This window comes from Nothoprocta perdicaria, unplaced genomic scaffold, assembly GCF_003342845.1.
Source record: "Nothoprocta perdicaria isolate Ctin4 unplaced genomic scaffold, notPer1 scaffold_249, whole genome shotgun sequence".
Classification (NCBI taxonomy): domain Eukaryota; kingdom Metazoa; phylum Chordata; class Aves; order Tinamiformes; family Tinamidae; genus Nothoprocta; species Nothoprocta perdicaria.
Window position 1 is genome coordinate 821,990 of NW_020455476.1, and position 20,804 is coordinate 842,793.

General features: G+C 39.7%; 1 protein-coding gene across 1 annotated transcript in view; it reads left to right on the forward strand.

Annotated features, from left to right (window-relative positions):
* Nucleotides 1-2,028: 2,028 nt before the first annotated feature.
* The window catches only part of LOC112947840 (protein FAM13A-like), a 41,737-nt gene continuing 22,961 nt past the window's right edge, over nucleotides 2,029-20,804 (forward strand). Inside the window, exons 1-5 of the mRNA XM_026039986.1 lie at nucleotides 2,029-2,037; nucleotides 2,129-2,257; nucleotides 8,293-8,482; nucleotides 11,160-11,369; nucleotides 17,210-17,390. Coding sequence (XP_025895771.1) covers nucleotides 2,029-2,037; nucleotides 2,129-2,257; nucleotides 8,293-8,482; nucleotides 11,160-11,369; nucleotides 17,210-17,390 — 719 coding nt within the window. The remainder of the gene's footprint in view (nucleotides 2,038-2,128; nucleotides 2,258-8,292; nucleotides 8,483-11,159; nucleotides 11,370-17,209; nucleotides 17,391-20,804) is intronic.

Consider the following 20,804-nt stretch of genomic DNA (forward strand, 5'->3'; position numbering starts at 1 on the left):
TATTTCACAGCTGTTTGATGAAATTTCAGTTGCCGTGGTAAATGTGGTTGAGAACTGTAGAAGACCTTAAGAGTAAATGAAGATGGAGATTCCTTAAAATTGTTTCTGCTAGTCAGTAATGAGTGATATAATGCTTTTCTTCTCTCTAGAGAGTGCAATTTAGCCAAAATCCGATTACTGTAAACCCTGGGTATGAACAAAAGCTTATTTCCCTGCAGGATACATTTTGTATCTCTGCAAAATCATCCTTGCCCACTCAGAGACTCCATTTTGCAGTCATTATTTGGAGAGCGTGTACTGGCAAAACAAACGAAATCATAAATAGCAGCTGATTGTCTGCTCTGTTATTATTTAGGGATATTTGAATCTGAAATAATTCCTTTTCTTGTCTTTGCTGAAGTTAAAATACCTCCGTGATGCAGAGAGACATACACTATTTGAGCTCATTACATCTCAGTATCAATTTTAAAACCATTGCAGCAGCAGTGAGGCAGTCCTCTCTGAGAAAAAAAAGATGTCATTTTGGGTCACTATGCGGAAGTTATTATCCTCCTTRCAATCATCTAAATCAATTCTAGACTTATATGAGCTGCTTTAATTTCTGTTTTCAACTTTTAAGCAACAACATACACCCACAGCTGGCCAAAGTGAGTGACTAATCCAGCTAAACCCTGTCTGGAACAGATCCTTATCCCACCAATCTGATGTTTAAAGGACAGCGCTCTGCAGAGCATCTTTTTGCTGTCTTACTAGAATGATAATTTGTTATCAACAAGAAATCCAGGAAGTGCACAAGGGAGATAAGCTGGAAGTGACTGGGAGATGTGCTGGAATGAGTAACTGGCATCATTTCATGACATGCATGTGGGCAGAACCTATCGGTTTGGGATGAAACTATGCAATGTATGTTCCTTCCCTTCCCTTCCCTTCCCTTCCCTTCCCTTCCCTTCCCTTCCCTTCCCTTCCCTTCCCTTCCCTTCCCTGTCCTTGTCCTGAAATTGGTGCTATATTAAAGCAAATATTTATCATGCTCAGCCATTCATTTGTTTAGCATTTTCCTAGGTCTTAGCACTACTTGTGTGCGTGCAAAGGGCTAAAAGAGAACATGTGCACCCAGCAATCCCATTTTGCATCATCCATATCATGCAAGGTAGATGGTACAACCTCCCTTCACCAATTAGTAACCACTGATATCTTTGATAATGGCTTTAGTCACTCCTGTAGGTCTGCTGCAGGTTGTGTAAATCAAACAAACAAAAAATGAGGTAACAACAGGGAGGTAATTTTTAGTTTAGAAAAGAAAAGAGAAGAGGAAAGAAGGGAGAGGAAAGAAGGGAGAGGAAAAAAAGAGAAAAAGAGAAAAGAGGTAAGCAGGGGGAGCCCTGCTGCTGTTGCTCCCCTATTGGCCACCAGGGGGCGTCCCCACTATATAGGGGATAGCGCGAGGGCAGCGAGCCGTTAACGGTCGCGGCGCGCGAGGAGCCGTTAACGGTCGCGGCGCGCGAGGAGCCGTTAACGGTCGCGGCGCGCGAGGAGCCGTTAACGGTCGCGGCGCGCGAGGAGCCGTTAACGGTCGCGGCGCGCGAGGAGCCGTTAACGGTCGCGGCGCGCGAGGAGCCGTTAACGGTCGCGGCGCRCGGCCCTGTTGGGTACGGGATAGGGAACCGGTTCCCCTTACCTTCAGTTTACCTAAAAAAAACCCTAGTGGAGACCAGGATAAAGAGGGGAAGGGGTCTCAAATTCAAATTTGTTCTGCTGCTGAAGCCAGACTTGATTCTTCGCAGGAGGTGGTGTTGAGCAGCAGGCAAAGAGTGGAAGAGGTCTCAAATTCAAATTTGTTCTTCAGCTGAAGCAAGACTTTATTCTACATCCCGTTAGTATGAGCAAATGGTTTTGCCCATGGCAGGGTTGGCTTTGCTGTGGTAACTGCTCTCACCTGTGGTGTGCCTGGTACTCCAGGGCCGCCTTGGAGACCTCACTGTGCCCCCTTGCTTGAGTTTGTGCCATGTGGGGACTCTCATGGGTATCATGGTCAGTGTAAGTCCTCTTTCTGGACAGGACTGTGTGTACCTCTTCCTGCAGGAGGGAGAGGAGAAMAAGGCCCATACTGCCTGGTACTGCTTAGCAGTTTAGTAATGAGGCTGATCACCTCAGCTCTGCTTGGGTTAGGAGGCCAAGACATGAGTGTGAAGAGCAGCAGCTCCTGGTCTGTCCTGCTGCAGCCATCGTGAGAAGAAGGGTCACCTTTGGCAGGCAGGTAAGGTGGGTTTTGGTGGGATGTGGACTTTTCAAAGCCACCCATGCTATGTCTCACAGAGGCCATTAGCCACAGGTCTGGGGAAGTGGCTGCCCGCACAGTCTCTCAGACTGGTTGTGGTTGCTTCAGGCAGACTTGAGCTTAGCAGGGTTTTGGGGTTTTTTTTTTTGTTTGTTTGGTTGTTTGGTTGGTGGTTTTTTTTTTTTTTTTTTTTTTTTTGTTTTGTTTTTTTCCCCCCTGGAGGGGTTTGGAGAAGGAAGTTTCTTTTGCAAGGGCAGAGGTGGTGTGCCTATTACTGGTTTTTGAGGGTTTGGGGGGGTTTTTTGGTTGGTTGATTTGACTTTTTGTTTGTTTTGTTTTCCTCTTGGCTATTGCATAAGAGCTGAACTCCCAGGAAAGCTTCAGGGTAACCTCACTGTGTTTAGGTGGGAATTGTGCCATGTACTTCCTGATTTTGGTCTCCTGCGTTCTTTTGCAGCTGCCTTAATTGTAGTGTGCCTTCTAAAAGGCACAGTGATTTGTCTAGGCAAAGCTCCTTGCTGCGCTGTAGTTCCAGTTGGGTGGGTGGGAGGTGGGTATTTCACTTTACTGTTGAAGTAGTCATCACTAACTGTAACAAAAGGTGAGTGTAACAGCCTGACTGGCTTTGTGTTTTTTCACGTTTTGATTTGGTAGTAGTGATAGTGATCGATATCAGTGCATTCAGATTATGTTACTGGGGTTTTATATGTGTGCGCTTTGGTGTTTTAGTCCTGTGCAGACTTGGAGTATGTGATAGGCATGAGATCTATGCAATGAGTTGTAAATGCTGGCAGCCGACTTGAAGTTTAGCTTATGTTAATGAGTTACAAAGCTGGAGCTAATGTGATAGCAGCAGCAGCACTGTTGCTGTTAGCACTATATTACTGTTTTAAGCCCCATTTTCTCCCTTGTTCATAATCTGAATTATGGTAGTTATGCAATGATAACGTTCCTTTGCACAGGAAAAATATTTGGGTCAGCAAATCCTCAGATGCCAGTAACTGACATGTTTAATTTTCATACTTATTCAGGTTCACCTAAATATGAATTATTTTTAATAATTTGTAATCACTATTTATTTCATTGATCTGATAGGCTGGTAACCCACCTGTTGAAGTGTACATTAATTTTGTGCATAGTTATTTGATATTTCTCTGTTTTTGCTTGATTGCTTATCCTTAGAGTTAATATGTTACTGAGCCAAGCTATTTCAATAATATTTCACCAGCTCTCCTGAGATGGAGGTGTGTGTATGTATGTGTTTATATATATATTTTTTCTTTTATTTTTCTTCTATATATATGCTGAACTTAGATTGACCTTCTTATGAGTGCCCTGGAAAGTCACTGCCAGAGTCATGTAGCTCTTGGATTGGACTAGCCAGGAGAAGATGGATTTACATTCTGAGATACTGAAGTTGTCTGTAGTCCTTTGCTTTTATGCAGTCTGTTATGAAATAAATACAGAATTGTGATGTTGCAGTGGAAACAATGAATAATAGGTTAAAGCTATGTATTGCATCGTAGAAATAAAGGAGTTAAATTGGTGCAGTAGCATGAGAAAACTTGGTTCAAAATCTAATACTAGCCCTGATATTTCCCTACTCTGGATTTTTTTTTTTTCTTGACCTTCTGAGGTAAAATTCTTATTTATAATGAAGTGGGAGTGAAAACATGGATTTTCTTTTTTCTTGCTGTATTAATTGCATGATTTATTAGTCTGCATTTTGCAGTATTTTTGCCTGGCGTATTTGCCTGGCCTTATTTTTTACTAAATGGAGTTAGTAAATAATATTGATAATTATCTCAGCCAGGCTAGGTATTCTCTTCCTCCTCCCCCATCCAAAAAAAAAAAAATAAAAAAAAATAAAATAAAAATAAAAAGGCAGAAAGGCAGTGAAGTAGTTCTTGCACACAGATTATAACAGTGTAGTTGAAAACTGTGGGAAATCTGTGTTGACTGGTGAAGTCTATAAGTGAAGCTAGGTAGGCAGAGTCTATTATATAAGCCTCTCTCATAAACCTGTGTTTAGTGATACTTGACTGGGAGCTCTCACAGGCTTTCATGTGACTCTAGCAGCATTCATTTTATGAATACAGAGAAGAGTTAGGAATATGCCATATCCCCCAGTATTCCAGTGACTTAACAGGAGGGCACCCTTCAGGTATAGTAGGAGGAGGGAGAGAGAAAAGTGTTTCAGCTGGAGTAACTCCATTTTACAAACCAATACTGCTGCCCCAGCAGTTTGATGTTTTGTGTTTTGATGTTTTTTTGTCTTAGGTTTTATAGGATGAAAATGTGTGGTGTTTTGTGTGTGTGGTTTTTTTTTTTTTTTTTTTTTTTGTTTTGTTTTGTTTTGTTTGGTTTCTGTAACTACACTTTTAAAAGCCTTAACATTGTGGCTGCTGTGTAATATGAATTTGTGTCTGAACTCTGTCCCCACGCCCACTCACCCCCCACTCCAAAGTTGCCAGAAAGCCATTATAATTCACTGTCCAGATGAGTCTGAAGCCAGTTGATGGGGCTACTATGAAACTGCATTTAGGACTAAGAAGATCTGAGCTCTTTGTGGTTTATGTGAAAAGTACATTAGTGGCTTACAGTAAGMGGGAGATGGAGTAGAAAACAGTTGTATGAACTCACCTTGCAAGTCTCATTGTGTAGTTATAAGGAAAAAGGAAATTAAGAAACATTAAGGGATGTGCAAGGTTGCAAGGGAGGCATACAAAATATGAAAGGATTAGTTATGGATTAGACTGGTCCAAGTCTGCTTAGAGCAAATCAGAAAGTGAGTATGGAAATCCTGGTTACAATTGCTTATATATATATATATATATATATATGATGAATGAAAATAAAAATCTTCTTGTGATATTTTTCTCTTTGAATAGCTCAGCTCCTCCTCATCTGCCTACAGAAGAACTTTCTTTTTTGCTCCCTTTTTCTCTAACTGGATGTCTTTTAATTATTTTTGTTCTCTCTATCTAATGAACATATTCCTGGGAGGCAAATCTTCCTAAGACCTTATCTCCCCATCAGAACTTAAGGCCTGGGTTTGGAACAACTCTGTCCAGAATGATGCTTGCCTCTGAACAGAAATGGGCAGCAACAAGACCACGTGTAGGTGCTTTTCTGCCAGGAAAAAAAATAAAGGAGGAAGGAAGGGGGTGTGTGTGGTGGGGGGGAAGTCAAATTGGAAGCACCATAACTGCATAGTGCTCCTGAGAACTTGCTTTAAATTCCTCGTACAAACTCTGCTTTAACTTGTGGTGACAGGCAGTGGGGCGCTAGGGGAATCTCCTCCTAGTCCTGGCATGTGGGCTCATGTAGTCATGGCTACTGGCAGCGGCAATTTTTTTTTTCTCTTCTCTTTCTTTCTTTTAATCTTGGATGTGTGTGTAGGGGGTTGTTTTTGGGGGGTGTTTTTATTTTTTTTATTTTTTATTTTATTTTTTTTACCCTACCTTGGCTTTAGCTACTCTGTCCTATCTGTTATTTCACTAATGTATCACTAGGTGGAAAATCACAGGGTGACTGTGTTTATACGAACTGAACACTTCTTAAATGGCCAAATGTTGGACTGCAGGGTGGTGTGCTTCTGCTCTACCCGAGCACTTCTTCTGACTGTTACTGGATTCTTCCATGATGAATAATATGTTTTGCATGGCAGGCCTAATTCTGCATGGTGCTAGTGAGGCCTGTGGCTTTGCTTTTTACCTTAAAGTGTGTGAGGATATGAGGACACAGTGGGTGTTTTTTTGTTTTTGTTTTGTTTTGTTAGAGCACGTGTGTATTGAATCAGTGCCAGGACCCAGGTAACTTAAGTTTATGGGGGAAAGAAAAAAAGGGGAGCTGGCGGCTACTTAGTAGTAGCTCACTTAGTCCGTCGCTGGAAGTTTAGAAAGTGGAAGGGCTGCTCCTCCCGGACCCTCCGCCTTGAGGCTGGCGGGTCGCAGGGCTGGGGCCGCCCAGCCTCGTCCCGCCGCGTTCCCGCGATTTCTTTCCGGCTCCCGCGGGCCGCGGAGAGGAGGGGCCGGGCGGGAAGGAGGCGGGCGGCCGCCGGGGGCGGGCCAGGCCGGGCCGGGGGCTGCTCGCCCGGCGGGGGCGGACGGCTGCGGCCCGGCGAGCGGCGAGCATGGGGGCCGGCGCGCTGGCCGTCCGCGTGAGTAGCGGCTGCGGCGGGGCCCGCGGAGCGGAGCGTGCCGCGGTGCTGCCTTCCTCCCCGCCGGGCTAGCCCGCGTGGCGCTTGGCCTTTCCTCCTGCTTGTCCTCGCCTCCACTGCCTTCCGCTCTTTCCCCTCGCCTAAGCGTTTTCTTTGTCTTTCTCGGTCTTTGCCGCTTTGAAAGTCTGTGAAAGTGTTCAGAAAGGATGAAGTTCGAAAGGGCGGTCGAGGCTTTTCTTAGCCAGTGATGCATGGCGCCGCGGATGGGCACTCTGCTCGCTTTTGCAGCGTTTAGGGGTTTTACAACTACTGCTGCTGTTGATTGCTCTTTACCGCATGGTCTTGCAGAGATGGTGAAATTACTTTTTAAAATCTTGCTTATCAGAAGCAATTTCAGTAAAACAACGATAATAACTCTTCCTCAGATAAAATCAAACCTTCTTTGCATAAGATCGTATGAATTGAATTCCTTTAGAACTGTCTTCAGGGGATGATTTCATTCAGATTTTGTTCAGAAGTGCACTTTAAATTACTATGCATCGATTTCTGTTTCTAGTTAAATGTAACCTTTCTAGTTTCTGAAACATGTTTAGCACCTTTCTTTAGCTGTGGAGAGACAAGGTATTGGAAGTTCTTCTCTTAATCATGTTACAAATTTCAAGTAGGAGATGAATCTAGTAACTTTGTCTCTCTATGACTCAGTTTCTTTGAATGTTAAATTGGAAATGGCCTGGAAACATCGCAAGCCTAACCTGAGGCCTTCACTATTAAGGTTGTCCAAGCATCAGCACTGCTCAAGGAGCATTTGCTGCACTCTGAAGTTAACGTGTGCTATCTAATTTTTGTTTTATTAAGTTGCACCTGTGGCCAAAATCATATATTATTATGATTATATATATTATTACTAGTAGAGTAGGTGCAAGGAGTTGCCAATTCTTTGTTTTATGTCTGAAAGAAGGATGGGTGAACTTAATAGCAGCACCAGGGCAAATATTGATGTTCACGGATCAGAATAAGCATACCTTCTTGCAGATCAATTGACTTGAAGTGTCTGTTTAAAATAACAGGAAATACCTTGCTAAAATCTGTCTACAGTCAAGTGCTGATGACCTAAGCAAAAATTGGAGATCTTCCTTGTGTTATGATAATATTGTAAAATACTGTAACTTGCAGTAAGGTTTTCGCTATGTGTTTGTTGTTAAAATACTCCAGGATTTGGCTGATATTTAAGAAGCCTGCAAATGTGATACTTGAAAAAGTACATGATATTAGTGGGTCTTGGTTCTCTGTGTTGTGCTGGAGTAAATCATAAAATGTATATAATTATGTTTCATAAGTAACTATTACTGAACACAGCATCAGTTGATCTGTATATGTCCATCTCACCTGGCAGTGTCCCAAATTAATCAGTAGAGAATAGTATTTAAGGCATATGTCATGAGCCTTCTTCAAAATACTTTTCCAGATTGTGGTAGACATCTGAGAGACATGGTCAGTTGATGGTGGTTGTTTGGATTTTGCTTCTGTGTGTAGTTCTGATTGTTTTTGTAATACAGGTGAACTTGATATTTTAAGTCTCAGTTACTGCTTAGAGTAGTGCTACTGCTAGTCTTTTTCCATCTTAGCTGCTAACTACATCAAGCTTAAACTCATTTCCTGTTCATTACTTTAGTAGTTTTTGCTCTGCTCATTTATATTTATGTATTTCACAGAGAGTTTCCTGTGAATTAAAAGCATGTAAGACCAAAACCTTATTCCAGAGTACAAAAGTGAGTTTTGAGGGATATACTCATGCTCTACCCATGCCAACCAGCTGTTGTAAATACTAATTGCACTTTTCTGCTTCTTTAAGCAAAGCAAATCAGCTGTGAGACTGAAAGAAGACATGAAAAAGATAGCTGCACTTCCACTGAGCAAGCAGAAGGATGTAACTTGTCCAAAGGTTTTTGGTGTGAGTCTTCTGGAACTCCAGCAGCAGGGTCTGAGCAAGAATGGCATTCCAATAGTTGTGTGGAATATAGTCGAGTACCTGTCCCAGCATGGTAAGCTTAATGCAATAATATGGGCTTAGTTGGACTGTATAAGGCCCTTCAGAGAAGGGGATCCTAATCTGCTTGTGGGACAGAGGCTGAATAAAATTAACTCAATGTAGAGAATATTATTTTATATGTTTTTTATTTTTTTCCCTGCCTTGATACTCAAGTTAACATTAGAATATTTATCAAGGTCACCTACTATGTTATGATGCAGCATGTTTTCATAAATAAACTGTTAGGGTATGAAATGTATATTTTGTGTAGCTTTAAGTCATTTTCTGCTTGTAAAACATTGGACATTTATGCAGTTTCTAAAGGTATCTCCTAACCATTATCTATAAAGCGATATTCACGTCTGCTATCAGAGTACAGCACTAGATTAGGAAAGCATATTCTTCCATCTTTTTGGAAAGAATCCAGTTATTAATCTCATCTGGAAGGTAGGTCTCCAATTATTAGCTTTTTTAAGATTTGTTTAGTAAGTCTTAGCCCTTCTTAATGAAATGCATCTTTTTGAAGAAACAGCAAGTACTGTTGGTACAGAGGTGTTACCCTATGACAGTTGCTGAGCTACAGACAAGATTTTTGAGGAGGTAATTTCTTCTTAAGAAGCTACGTCTGTTTTTACTCTAGGATTTTTATTCTGAGTACTCAGTAATGATAATCCGATTGCAGAGTCTTAGATTGCCCGTCTGTGTCTTGTCAGACCATAGAAGCTGCTCAGTGTAAGCATGACGTGAGATTTAGCTTGGATTAAGGTACAGCAAAAATTGAAAATGTGACCTTTTCCTTCATGAGTCCTTGTGTGAACACTTAGTTTACTCCACAGCAAGAAGATTTTTAATTTACCCAATTCAGAGTGGTCTGCTAGAAGAGTAAAAGACTAAGGATGGGGAAAAAATATTCATCATCGACGTTTAATCAAAATGTGAAATGGGCAAGCATTGCTAATTGCAGGCCAATATAAAGATATAACCCACTCCGTTTTTCAAGAGTGCAAGCAATATTTCAAAGATACCGTTTTACTTAAGTTCTTTGAATGGGTGTTCTGGTCTTGCCTAGGGTTTATTTGCTAATTAATGGTGAATTTAACTGGGGAAAAAAAAAGTGATTCTAACAGAGGCTAAATCCTGTCAACCATGATTAGTTTTTCAGTAGAAATTCTTCTTCTGTAAAGATGCATTAACAGATCCTAAAGTTTTAAGCCACACCATGTCAGAGCCTCCATTCTTGCTTATGAGGGCCTGACTGTTTGAAAAATATGAGCTGACTATTGGTCAGCGACGTCCTTGAATTAAATTTCTGTGAAACTGCCAACTTCTATAATTCACTATTGAAGACAAGTTTTTCTGTACTGAACTTAGAAGAAGTAATGGAATATTACTCGTACATTTTAGCCCCTCTTATTTCCGTAAATGGCTGTTGGCGGAACATCAAGGAAGTTTTAACTGTATGGGGAATATGTTCTTTGCCCTGCTTGTGCTGCATGAATGAAAATCATTACTGAGATGCAGTGTTTTCTGTCACCCCGCAGATGGCAGTACAGCATGTCACATATGAATGATTTTGTTGTGAGAGGGCAAGAACACAAACAAGCAAAGATCTGTAAGCATTATCTTTCAAGTTCGTCTTTTTTCTAATATTGTATCAGTTTGTCTAGTTCAGTAAGAGATACTGGTTTTCCCTACCAATTCTGCTGCTACAGTATTTTTTTTTTTTTTTTTTTTTCCGGAAGCGCTTTGCGGACTACTAATCTGACCTAACGAAAAAGGTATATTGTATACCTTGACACTCTTAATATTGTAATTCTAAAGAATTGGAAGTTCTATAAACACAATATTACAAAGGCAGATTTTTTTGTTAGAAAAGTCTTTTTAAGAAGGTTTCCATTTACTGACGTCAGTTTCATGTTGTTGCTTTACTGAAGCTTATGAATTTCATCACATGCCTGGAAGTGAGGTTTAATACAGTGTGATTCATCTGACTTCCTTCTATGGAAATCTCCCTCTTACTGCATCTCCTTCAGTGGGTGTGGGCTGTCTGACCTGAAGTGATTGGTATCTTTGCTTTTTCATTGTGAAATACTGTGAGTTTAATGCTGTCCAAAACATGCTTTTTCTCATTGAGAATTTCTGCAACTGCTAGTTACACAAATAGTCAAGTTGCACATGACAGTTTCTGCTGCAGGCAGCGTATATTCACATGTTTCTGCTTCATGAAGGTCATAGGTAAGATATTGTTTCTCTTAAGAAGTGAAGCAGCAAATAGTCACATGAGTGAATAATGTTATTCCTTGGCAGAGTCCCAGTGAAGTTAATGAGGCTACTTAAAAAGGTGAAAATATGCAGCTGTTTTGTGGAATCTGTATCCTTTAATGCTGAAATGTACCAGGGCAAAATACTGATTTTTACATGGTGCTTGGTATTTTGTAGGTTACAGCAATGTCACAATCCAATTTTATAGATTCTTACAGAATATCTTAGCTATTGTTAAAATTCACTCTCATGATCATTGAGATGCTTGGGGAACAATAGGTGTTTCGTGTTAGCCTTGAACTGTGTTGTATTAATAATGTCCTCTATTAATAATACATTAATGGATATAACTCATGCTGGAGTATCTATTTCATCCTATCAGTGGAATGAGTTAGGTCAGAGGAATCTCATGCTATGTATAATTACAGGTATGAGCCAGGAAGGCCTATTCAGGGTAAATGGCAGCATGAAAATGGTGGAACAGTTGCGCCTGCAATATGAGCGTGGAGAAGAGGTGGAACTTGTTAAAGATGGCGATGTATACTCAGCAGCCAGTCTACTGAAATTATTTTTGAGAGAGTTGCCAGATGGGATTATCACCTCTGCTTTACATCCCAGGTTCATTCAGCTTTACCAGGGTGAGTAACAGTGAAGATCTCCATCCATACTTCTTACTTTCTATACTTTCATTGTATGCAAAGAGAGCAGAAATATGAAGAATTGTATTTTGTATTGCAATTTACTTGTTTTGTTCTTGGTTTCCTTGAACGTTACTCTCATGTACTCTCAGAATGCTCACAGATGTGCAGTTCTGATCATCTTGGTAGAAATCACAATGATGTTAAGAGATGGAAAATCTTTTTTTATGTGTTAGGTAATATCTGGACTCAGCTTACATCTGAATGTAAGCTGAAATGCTCATTTGTTTTCTTTCAACATGTGTTATAGACTACAGTTGCATGCTGTTTAGAACACAGATTTGCTTCTGTTTTTATAGGACCGTTTCTGCCAATTCCACTTTAGCCGACTTAGAAAAGGTACCCTGTCCTAAAAAAGGAATCTGTTGTAATAATTCAGATTGAATACGCTTTGGGCCCGTATGTGCTGTCTAAATGTCCATTTAATGTCAAGTGATTTCTTACCAAAATGAGACATTTTGAAGAGTTTTCCTTTTATTCATAATGTTAGCACACAACTTGCTCCCACCACCACAAGTGATGGCTCTCCCCTAGAAAGATCACTTCTGGTTTAGAGAGTTGAGCAACTGAAACTTGCACAACTCTCTCAAATGATTTGTTGATCTAATCCAACTACGTGAGAGAGCTCAAATGTTATGCAGAATGGATGATCCTTGGCCCTATTGCTCAAGCCTAGTATGTGGTGGCTCTGGTTTTCGCTTGTTGCTGGAGGCTGATGCATTTTCTTGTAGACCTTTTAGGAAGAGGCAAAGTGAGTAAGTGTTGGTAGATATGTGCTTCTTGCAGTATAATATCAAGTGTGGTGCATGTAGAGGAAGAATGTGCAATGTAAAACAACACCCGTGGAGCACAAACCACATTCTTAAACTTTTACCCCTTTTGAGCTCTGGCTTTTTTCTTGCCTGCAGAGAAGAAGAAAGTCAGCTGTGCTATTGAGGGAGAAGACAACCCCAAGTGCCTCATCTTCATTTTCTTTTTGAGCCTGTGCGTTCTCTGAAGGTGTACTGGGAAAGCAGTCTTGGATGCTGTCAGTGTAGCTATAACAAGGCCTTGTATGCATTGTGTAAAAATTCCTTTCTCATTAGGAAAGCTGTTTGAGGTACAGAGACAGGGTAACGGAAGCTGTTTTATTTTTATTTATTTATTTTTCTCCTAATAGTGCATGTGCTTTCTCTTTATTTATTTTTCATTCTCATCGGATCTGACATGGCTTTCACAGGACTCAGATCATCTCAACTGGTAGTTGGACCTATGTTTACGGTTCAATGATCAGCCAGCTATGCAGGACTAGAGTAATTATCTATTCACTTATCAAAGTATGCACAAGGGTATCTATTGCAAAATGGTACCCAACAGCAAATGTGCCTGAGCTATAAAGAAAGTAGGTCAAACTGTTCCTGAGCCAGTGTGTTCTTAAAAAATAACTTTGAATATGGAGACACTTGACTGCATGCCTACAGTGAGGGCTGTTAGAATTTCTGCTATTATCACTGTGTTCCCTTTGGCTGAACCTTTGCATAGTGATTTTGTGCTTATATTGTAATTCTGCTGGAAATTTTTCAGGGATCGGTACCAACAGAAAACTTACTTTTGAAATAATGCAAATGTAGTTTGGTGAAGTGTGTCAGTGTTTTCTTTGTTTGTTTCCGTTAATATAAAAAAAAATGTTAGCAAGCAATTCTTGTAGTTAAAAATAGCAGGAGGAGAGAGAGAAAGAGAGAGTAGCAGCAACAACAAAAATTTCCTGTAGATGTAATACTTCTTAGCATAGGGTATAATTTTTATTAACAACCCCATAAATATATTAAGAAGAGACTGATTCATTTGTACTCTGTTCAGTCCATTCAGCTGGTTTGGTGTGCCATCTGAATTCTGGTGTGTTGCTGTTTGTTTATATAAACATTTAGAAAATTGCCAGATCAAGTAGTCCCAGAAAGCATCACCTAGCATATCCTACAAGTCTTTTGGCCCGTCCTAATGTTTGTTCTGTGTTCTCGGAGAAGTGTAGTGACAGTGGAGTTGAGGGGGAATCCTTCTTGGTAGATGATATTGATCAGAGACATGTGTAGTGAATGCAAGTAAGGGTCATGTGGGTTGTGGTTTCTCTTTCACTCTTATCTGTGAGGCATCTAACAAACACTGCTCCATATAGACAGTTCTTGGGAGTGGAAGTGTCCTTGAAGGTCTGTTTGAGATGCGAGCAGAGCAAATACATACACCTGTTTGCAGACACTGTACCTTCAGGGATGTTCACATCACTGCGACAGTGGTGCTGCCTACTGTGTAGGGGGAGGGAATAGTGTGAATCAGGACTGAACTTGGGAATTTTGTGTTAGCGTTAGAAAAGTGCCAAAGAAACCCAGTATATACGGAAATAGACTGCCCTGTGGATAGTGAAATTAAATGAGATGAGAAACTCTTGCAAATGTGTCTGAAGACCTACCTCCTACACTGCTGAGGCTCTTGTTTCTATTTGATGAATATTTGTCTTCTCCTTTGGCTATGAAAGTGCCTGCCCCTTTGAATTGTCCCCTTGACTTTTCCTGTCCTTACCTCAGCTCTGAGCTGCTGTACTGCTTTTGCTGCCTTCTTTGCCTGTTGTCCATAACTCTGTGTTCTGCCATTCTCCAGCTGGTGAGTCTAGACATGGCTCCAGACTGCCTGTTTTCTTTGAATGAATTTCCCCTTTCCTTAAGCCCAGAACACAGTGTCTCATATCCTGCTTCAGCTTCAGGTCCTTTCTTCACTGGTGTAGCAGACTTCTCTTGCTGATTTTCTCTAGAGTGCCGTCTGTCTAATGTGACTGTTCTCAGGCTTCCAAAAAAAAAAAAAAAAAAAAAAAAGGAATGCTTTAACTTTGCCTTGAGAGCAACTTTGACTTTTCCTCACCCTTTATTCTTCTGTTGCTCCTTTCTTCTTCTTTCTACCTTATTGGGCAAGAGTTTCCAAAGTATTGAATGAGATGTTGTGTGTTGGTGGCTAGGCATGTGGTTTGTTTGGAAAGTTGGTTTTTATATAACTTCCCAAATTGGAGTAGAATGCCTTTGAAAATCTGTCACTCCAGCGTTTCCATTATATTGACAAGCTCATTTGTCTCATGTTAAGATGAGACAGAGACTGAAGTATGTGCTTAGCTTCATACCACCCTATTTTATCTTACTGAATAAGTAAGTAGTCCTGATGAGAGTGGTACAGCTTAGATAATGCAAATTATGTCTTTTACCTAACCTTTGGGCTTCAATAGTCTCAGTACTTGCCCTCACATTCATAGAACTGTATTTGGTTTGACTTTGAAGGTTTGACTTAGTTCTTTTGCTGTTCATCTGGAGAAGGGGGAGAGAAGGCAACCACATTTTGTAATTCATTTTTCAGTAGGGTAGGGAATTTCAGGGCTCAAGAAACAAGTTTTTTCTGCTTTGTGATATTCAGTGACTCTGGGCCCTTCAGTTAGGGTAATTTCTGAATATTTTATATTCTTATACCTGACTATTCTTATAAGTGTTAGAAATTAAGGCATAACGCACCTAATATTGATATAATGATGAGTAAGGAGTGAAGATTTGGCTTTACCCGGTGGTAAATGTCTTTGATTCATACCACATGATCCATGCTCAATGAACAGAGGCATCCAATTCCCATAACCAATGACGTGAGGCCAATAGTTTTGTTTGTAGTCAGAGTGCATGCCTTGGGTTCAGAATGTCTTAGCACCTTGCTAATTTTGAAGTGTGGAGAAATAATTTGATAAATGGAAAAGTACTCAACAACCTGAAAGCTCAGTGGCAGGCTCAGAGAAGCAATAGTTCTCTAGGGCATTTCCTTATTAGGTGATGGAATGGTGATAGTAATACAGATGTAGTGTGTCCTTTTCTGAGTAAAGGCTGTGGCTTTCCTGATCATAGCAGCAAGCAGTTAATATCAAAAGGCAGTATGTGCGAGTTGGTTCATTACCTAATGAGAAATATGTTAGGAGGTGAATTTGAATGTTTTATCACTGTGGAAATCAGTCATGTTTTTGACCTCAAATTTATGAAAAAGTAATTACTGACCAAGTCAGAGACTGCGCTGTTCACTTTAATCGGTTCAGATATAAATCCAATTAATTGAACTCCTTATTGTTCTTCAATTTAATACAGCCTTCTGAAAGAGTCCTGAAATTTTGCTGCCTAAAATAATACATCTGATTTATTATTGTTAGCAAGCCAATTTTTAGCAATGCAGAAGATGATTTTTTTCTCTAACTCCTTAAAAACAAAAGAACAGATCGAAATACTGGCCATAATTAAGGAAATATCATTTCTCATTTTCTTAATGAATATCTGGTATTTCCTGGCTGCAAAATAAAATAATACAATTAATTAGCTCTGTCAAGTAATCTGGTTGGCATTTAAATTTTGGCTGGGTGTCATGAAAGAAATTGTATTAGCCCTGGGGTGCTTAGAAAGGTAGATTAGAATGAATTCGTAAATTGAAATCCCAGAAGTTGAATTGTATGAAGTGATGAGTACATACATGTGAAACTCATTTACTTTTCAAACTATAGACTTGGTAAATCTTTTTTTATTAGCTACATAAATGTTTGAGTGCAAAGCAAAAGTCGTTCTAACTTAATGACTGAATTTTCAGAAGTAACTCTTGGTTGTTTGTTGCTAGGCTGCTCATTTACCCTGTTAACCACTTATTAGTAGCACTACCCCTAGAATGCTCACCATTCCAGACCTGAAAACTTTTCTGGGAAATGAAAAGAGGACATGAAGACTACCTTAAAGATAACTAGCACTATATTCACAGCTTTCTGTCAAGCAAAAATTGTGGGGAAATGCTGAATGTCATTTTCTTAAGAAAGTTTGTGCCTGATGCGCAAGGCACGGTGTTGTTTGTTGATTTGCGTTTGCTTACCTGTTTTCCCAAAAGCTGGATTTTATTTTAAACTTAGAATTAATTTATTGTAGCACTAACTTTCTGATGACTCCAAAATCTTTTGGGGGTTTTTGGGGGGGCCAGGAAAAGGAAGTTAACAAACTGTTTTTTTTGAATTCTGAAAGCAGAACAAAACTAAGTAGAGAAACTCTGATCCATGCTTGAACCTTAAAAGGTTGTATAATATGTCAGTGTTAGTTGCCCAACTTTAGGCCTAATTTGGTCTCCTTGTGGTATGTAACACTACTCTGAATAGCCCTTTTGACTATGCTTCTCCCTGAAGATGTAGTATGGAATCAGGAATGGAGTTGTCACTGTGAGGTAAGCTCTTCATAAAACAGTTCCTCAGGAGATATTGCAGTGCTCTGTTGCAGTAGCATCTTTATTTCAGGTGCTTCTATCTTTTCCTGTCCTTTATTCCTTTGGAGATTTTCATGGGAGGGGGAGCTCAAAAGCAGAGCATGAGACAGGACTTGGGAAGCAGGAAAAAGCACCAGGAATAAGCTAGGAAGTAGGAGATCTGTTAGAGTTCGAGTTAAAACAAAGGTAGTAGTGTACTGGAGAGAACTGCATGTCCTTGAATGCTATTAGCTGTGACAATTGCCGCCTATGCTCAGGAAAAGCAGTTGCTTCTCCCTACTCACGTAAGGGTGAGTAGACAATTGTGACAAACTTGGTCGAGGTGAGCCTTAGGAGACAAGTACAGGTTGCTTGAGGGAACTTGATGGGCTTGAAGCATTCTTTGTCTTTGAATATAGCTAGACTAGATTTTAGATCCTACTGTTTGTTTTCCTGTCAATGTAAATTGATAGCAATGTAGTAAAACCTATATATTTTTTTTCTCATCTTGCTTTTCTTAGATACTAGGAATGACATGCAGAAGGAAAGTAAATTGAAAGAACTCCTTAAAGAATTGCCTGATGCTAATTATTGCCTGCTGAAGTATCTCTGCCGGTTCCTGACAAAAGTTGCTGAACATCACATAGAGAACAAGATGAATCTTTGCAACCTTGCCACTGTTTTTGGACCAAACTGCTTTCAGTAAGTTGACAGGACTTTCACTTTTCCTCTTGTGTTGGCTGAGCGTATTGCAGAGCAGATGGCCAGAAAGGTCACTCAGAAACCTACTCTTTGAGAATAATTAAGTAAAGGTTATGATAGCTCTCCTGTAGTATCTTCTTAAGCTAAGTTTATAATTTGGACTAAATGAGCAGTAAGTTGCTATCCTCTCTCATAATAGTACTTTCTGTAATACTGGTATCTATTGCTATGCTGATAGAACAGGAGAGCACAATGAAAGAGTATGAGCAGGAGGGTAAGGAGATGTGAGCTTACACTACTTTCTTCCTTGGCTATCAAATAATATGGAGGCTTCTGTACAGAAGGCTTAGAGAAAGAGTTTTGGTGAGGTTAAGGACTTGGGTGTAGCACCCAGGTGTTGCAGACTTTCAGAGAGAGGATGTTGCCTCTTCCAGGCAGAGGTAGCCTTGAATGATCCAGGGTTTGTCCTCAGGGTTCTGGGTTGTGCTTTTTAATCATTCTACTGTGTTTAAAAACTGACCTGAAGGTTTTTGGAATTCAGTTGGTGTTATGGGACTTGCTACTAGATTGACAAGTCTTATTATCTTCTTTATTCTGTCCCAGTTCTGTGTTTCTTGGGGTAGAAAAAGTATGCTGTTCATGCTGCTGTCTACTATAGCAGTAGTAAGGAGAGTTGGTTCAAAATGCAAGAATGTTTTCATGCAAGAACTTTACTTTTTATTCAGGTCTGTGAGGCAATGTGCTGTTAGTCTCCAGGTTCCTGTGTTCTGACAAGAATTCAAGATCAAGACAATATAGGAGAAGTGTAGGGGAGTATAGCTCAGCCATCAGTCTTGGAGAAATGCTTGACACCAGTAACAGGAGAAGTTAGTTCCCTGTAGCAAATGTTCAATGGATATTTGTCCATGTGAAAATTTCTCTCTGGAATATTAGTGATTGCTGTGTTTCTTAATGAGACTGTCTTGCTAGGCTTTCTCTATAGCCAGTGAAAAGAAACATGCTATTTAAAAGAGRGAAAACGGAGACAGAAGTTAACTTCCTTGCAATATGCTGAACCTGTTTTTTATAGCTAACTTAGATGCTGCTTTATCCATTTCTTGAAAGGACATATCATTTTCTACTAATTAATACCTGTGTAACTACTGCATACAGTGAAAGGAGATAAAAGTCCATCCCCTGATATTGAAGGATTGCTTTCTACAAAGTATTTTTAGTAAAATTTTAGCTAGTAAAACATGTTGTTTCCTACTGTGTTACTAAAGTTGTTTTAGATGGGAATAAATGTTCCAGGGAAAATTTCCAGATGCTTAGACTGCATTTACTGTTGTTCATTTAATTCCATTCCTCTACCTTCTCCTTTTCCAGCCTTTAGATTTTATCACCATTGTCTTGTCCACTACTTCCTCTATTTCGCTATTTGCTATGTCAAATCATGTTGGTGTTTCTCTAATAAAAGAGGTTATTGTGTTGTCTATTTTTGTAATGAATACGAAAGAGGAGAAAATAGATATTTGTAGTCCTTGTAAAGAAGTGTTATGTGAGTTGAAAAAGTAAAATATAACTATTTGACATTTAGTGCAGTTTTCTTCTACATGGGTTTGTTGAGATTTATTGTGATAGAATTGTTGAGATTTATTGTGATATTGAGTATACAAACAGAGCCCTAGAGAAACAACAAGCACGATATTATCAAACACAAGTAACATTTGGATTTTCTATCACTGGACTAATGTGTGTAGAGGATTAACACTTGCCCCGTAATTATTCCTGGATAAAGTCGTTGTCCACTCATCTGAATTACAGCTCCTGTGCATCTATAGCCTTAGTCTAGTCATGGTCTACTGTGCATCTCTGTTCAGGTCTCACAGTTTGTGTTCAAGTGGAAGCATAGGACTTGTGAAATGCTGATCTCCCTGAGTTACATAAACAGAAATATTAGCTTACGGAATGTTATTTACCAGGCTTATGCTTTAAAAACTTGGTTCTGATATTGTGTCGAAAAACCAAAAGCAGGAACAAAATGATGTGTTTGTGCGGAACTGCACCAAAGCTCAAGCTGCTTCAGAAAAGAACAATTAAACTTAGGAGGTTGGTGGTGTCCAGTTGGATACTGAACACACGATTATCAGGTGGTTGTTTTACATGATGGATCCCAATTTCTTCTTCCCATTTTACCACTACTTGTTAAGACTTACTGGCTGACATAGTTGATATGTTCTGTTAAATGATGTGCTTGTAACTTTTCAGTATTGGTTAGGATAGAGATCATTGATTGCTAAGGTCATTACAAATAGTGTTGATTTTTTGTCAGAACATGTTTGTGAATTAATAATGTAACAACTAGATTGTTTTATGAGTTAATGAATAAAAACAACTCCTAATTTGGTTATGACTGCTTAGAAAGTAACTCTAATTTGAATCTACTGAGATTTTCTCCTTCATTTTTAAGCAAATGTATAAAATAGTGCTTCAGACCTGTCATGTTAATAGCATGATACTTAAATCTAACTATGCATTTAAATGTTGGCAAAACATTCCACAACAAACATGTAACCTCCTACCAGGGCACCCTCTTCCTGTTGCTACAGAGTTGTAGCATATTGTTGTGCAGTTAGGTCCACTGTGGTAGTGGTGCAAAATAAAACTCGTGGAAAGGTGTATTTGGTCAAAATAAGGCTGCTTTTCTTAGCAAATATAGCATCCCTTTCTAAATAGGGAGAAAGTTAATGACAGCACCCTCCTTCCCTGCTAGAACCAACACCATTTGTTACCCTGTGCAGTGATTCAAATATTGCTCTTCCCTTTGTGTCCTGAAGTAGTTGAAAGTGCTGGAGAAATTGACAGAGACTACCAGGGCCTCATGCAAAATGCTTTGAAGCTGACAGGTGTCCTGGGAGTACAGCCTGTTGGAACTTCTGACAGTGGAGTCGGCTGAGATGTTGGGTTTAATGCTCCTTCTTCCGCAGCAGTTGCCCTAGGTGCAATGAAATCATTTGCAATCATGCCTTTGCTCTCTGTTCTCATGAAAAACTCAGATTTGTTGACACTGCTGATAWATTTCCTTTCTAAAACTCACAAGCTACCTTAATAAAGATGACTTAATCGAATTGTACTTCACCTAATCACGGGATCTTGACAGGGATTAGAACAGTAGCAGCCCCAAAAGTATTCTCATTAAAAGCAGTATTGAATTATTGCATTAGCCTTGGATAGGAATGCTTGTTTTCAAGTGGCTTGATTGTGAGGTAAAATTCAATATTCAATTTCATTTTGTTCTATAGTTGAAAGCATATAGACTCCAGCATTGCAATACTGCTGTCATCCTGCTTTATTTTAAACCTTAGTCTTTATCTCCATAGATTTGAATATGATAGATGGAATAGCAGTTCTCCAGAGTGTCAAAATTATGTCTAG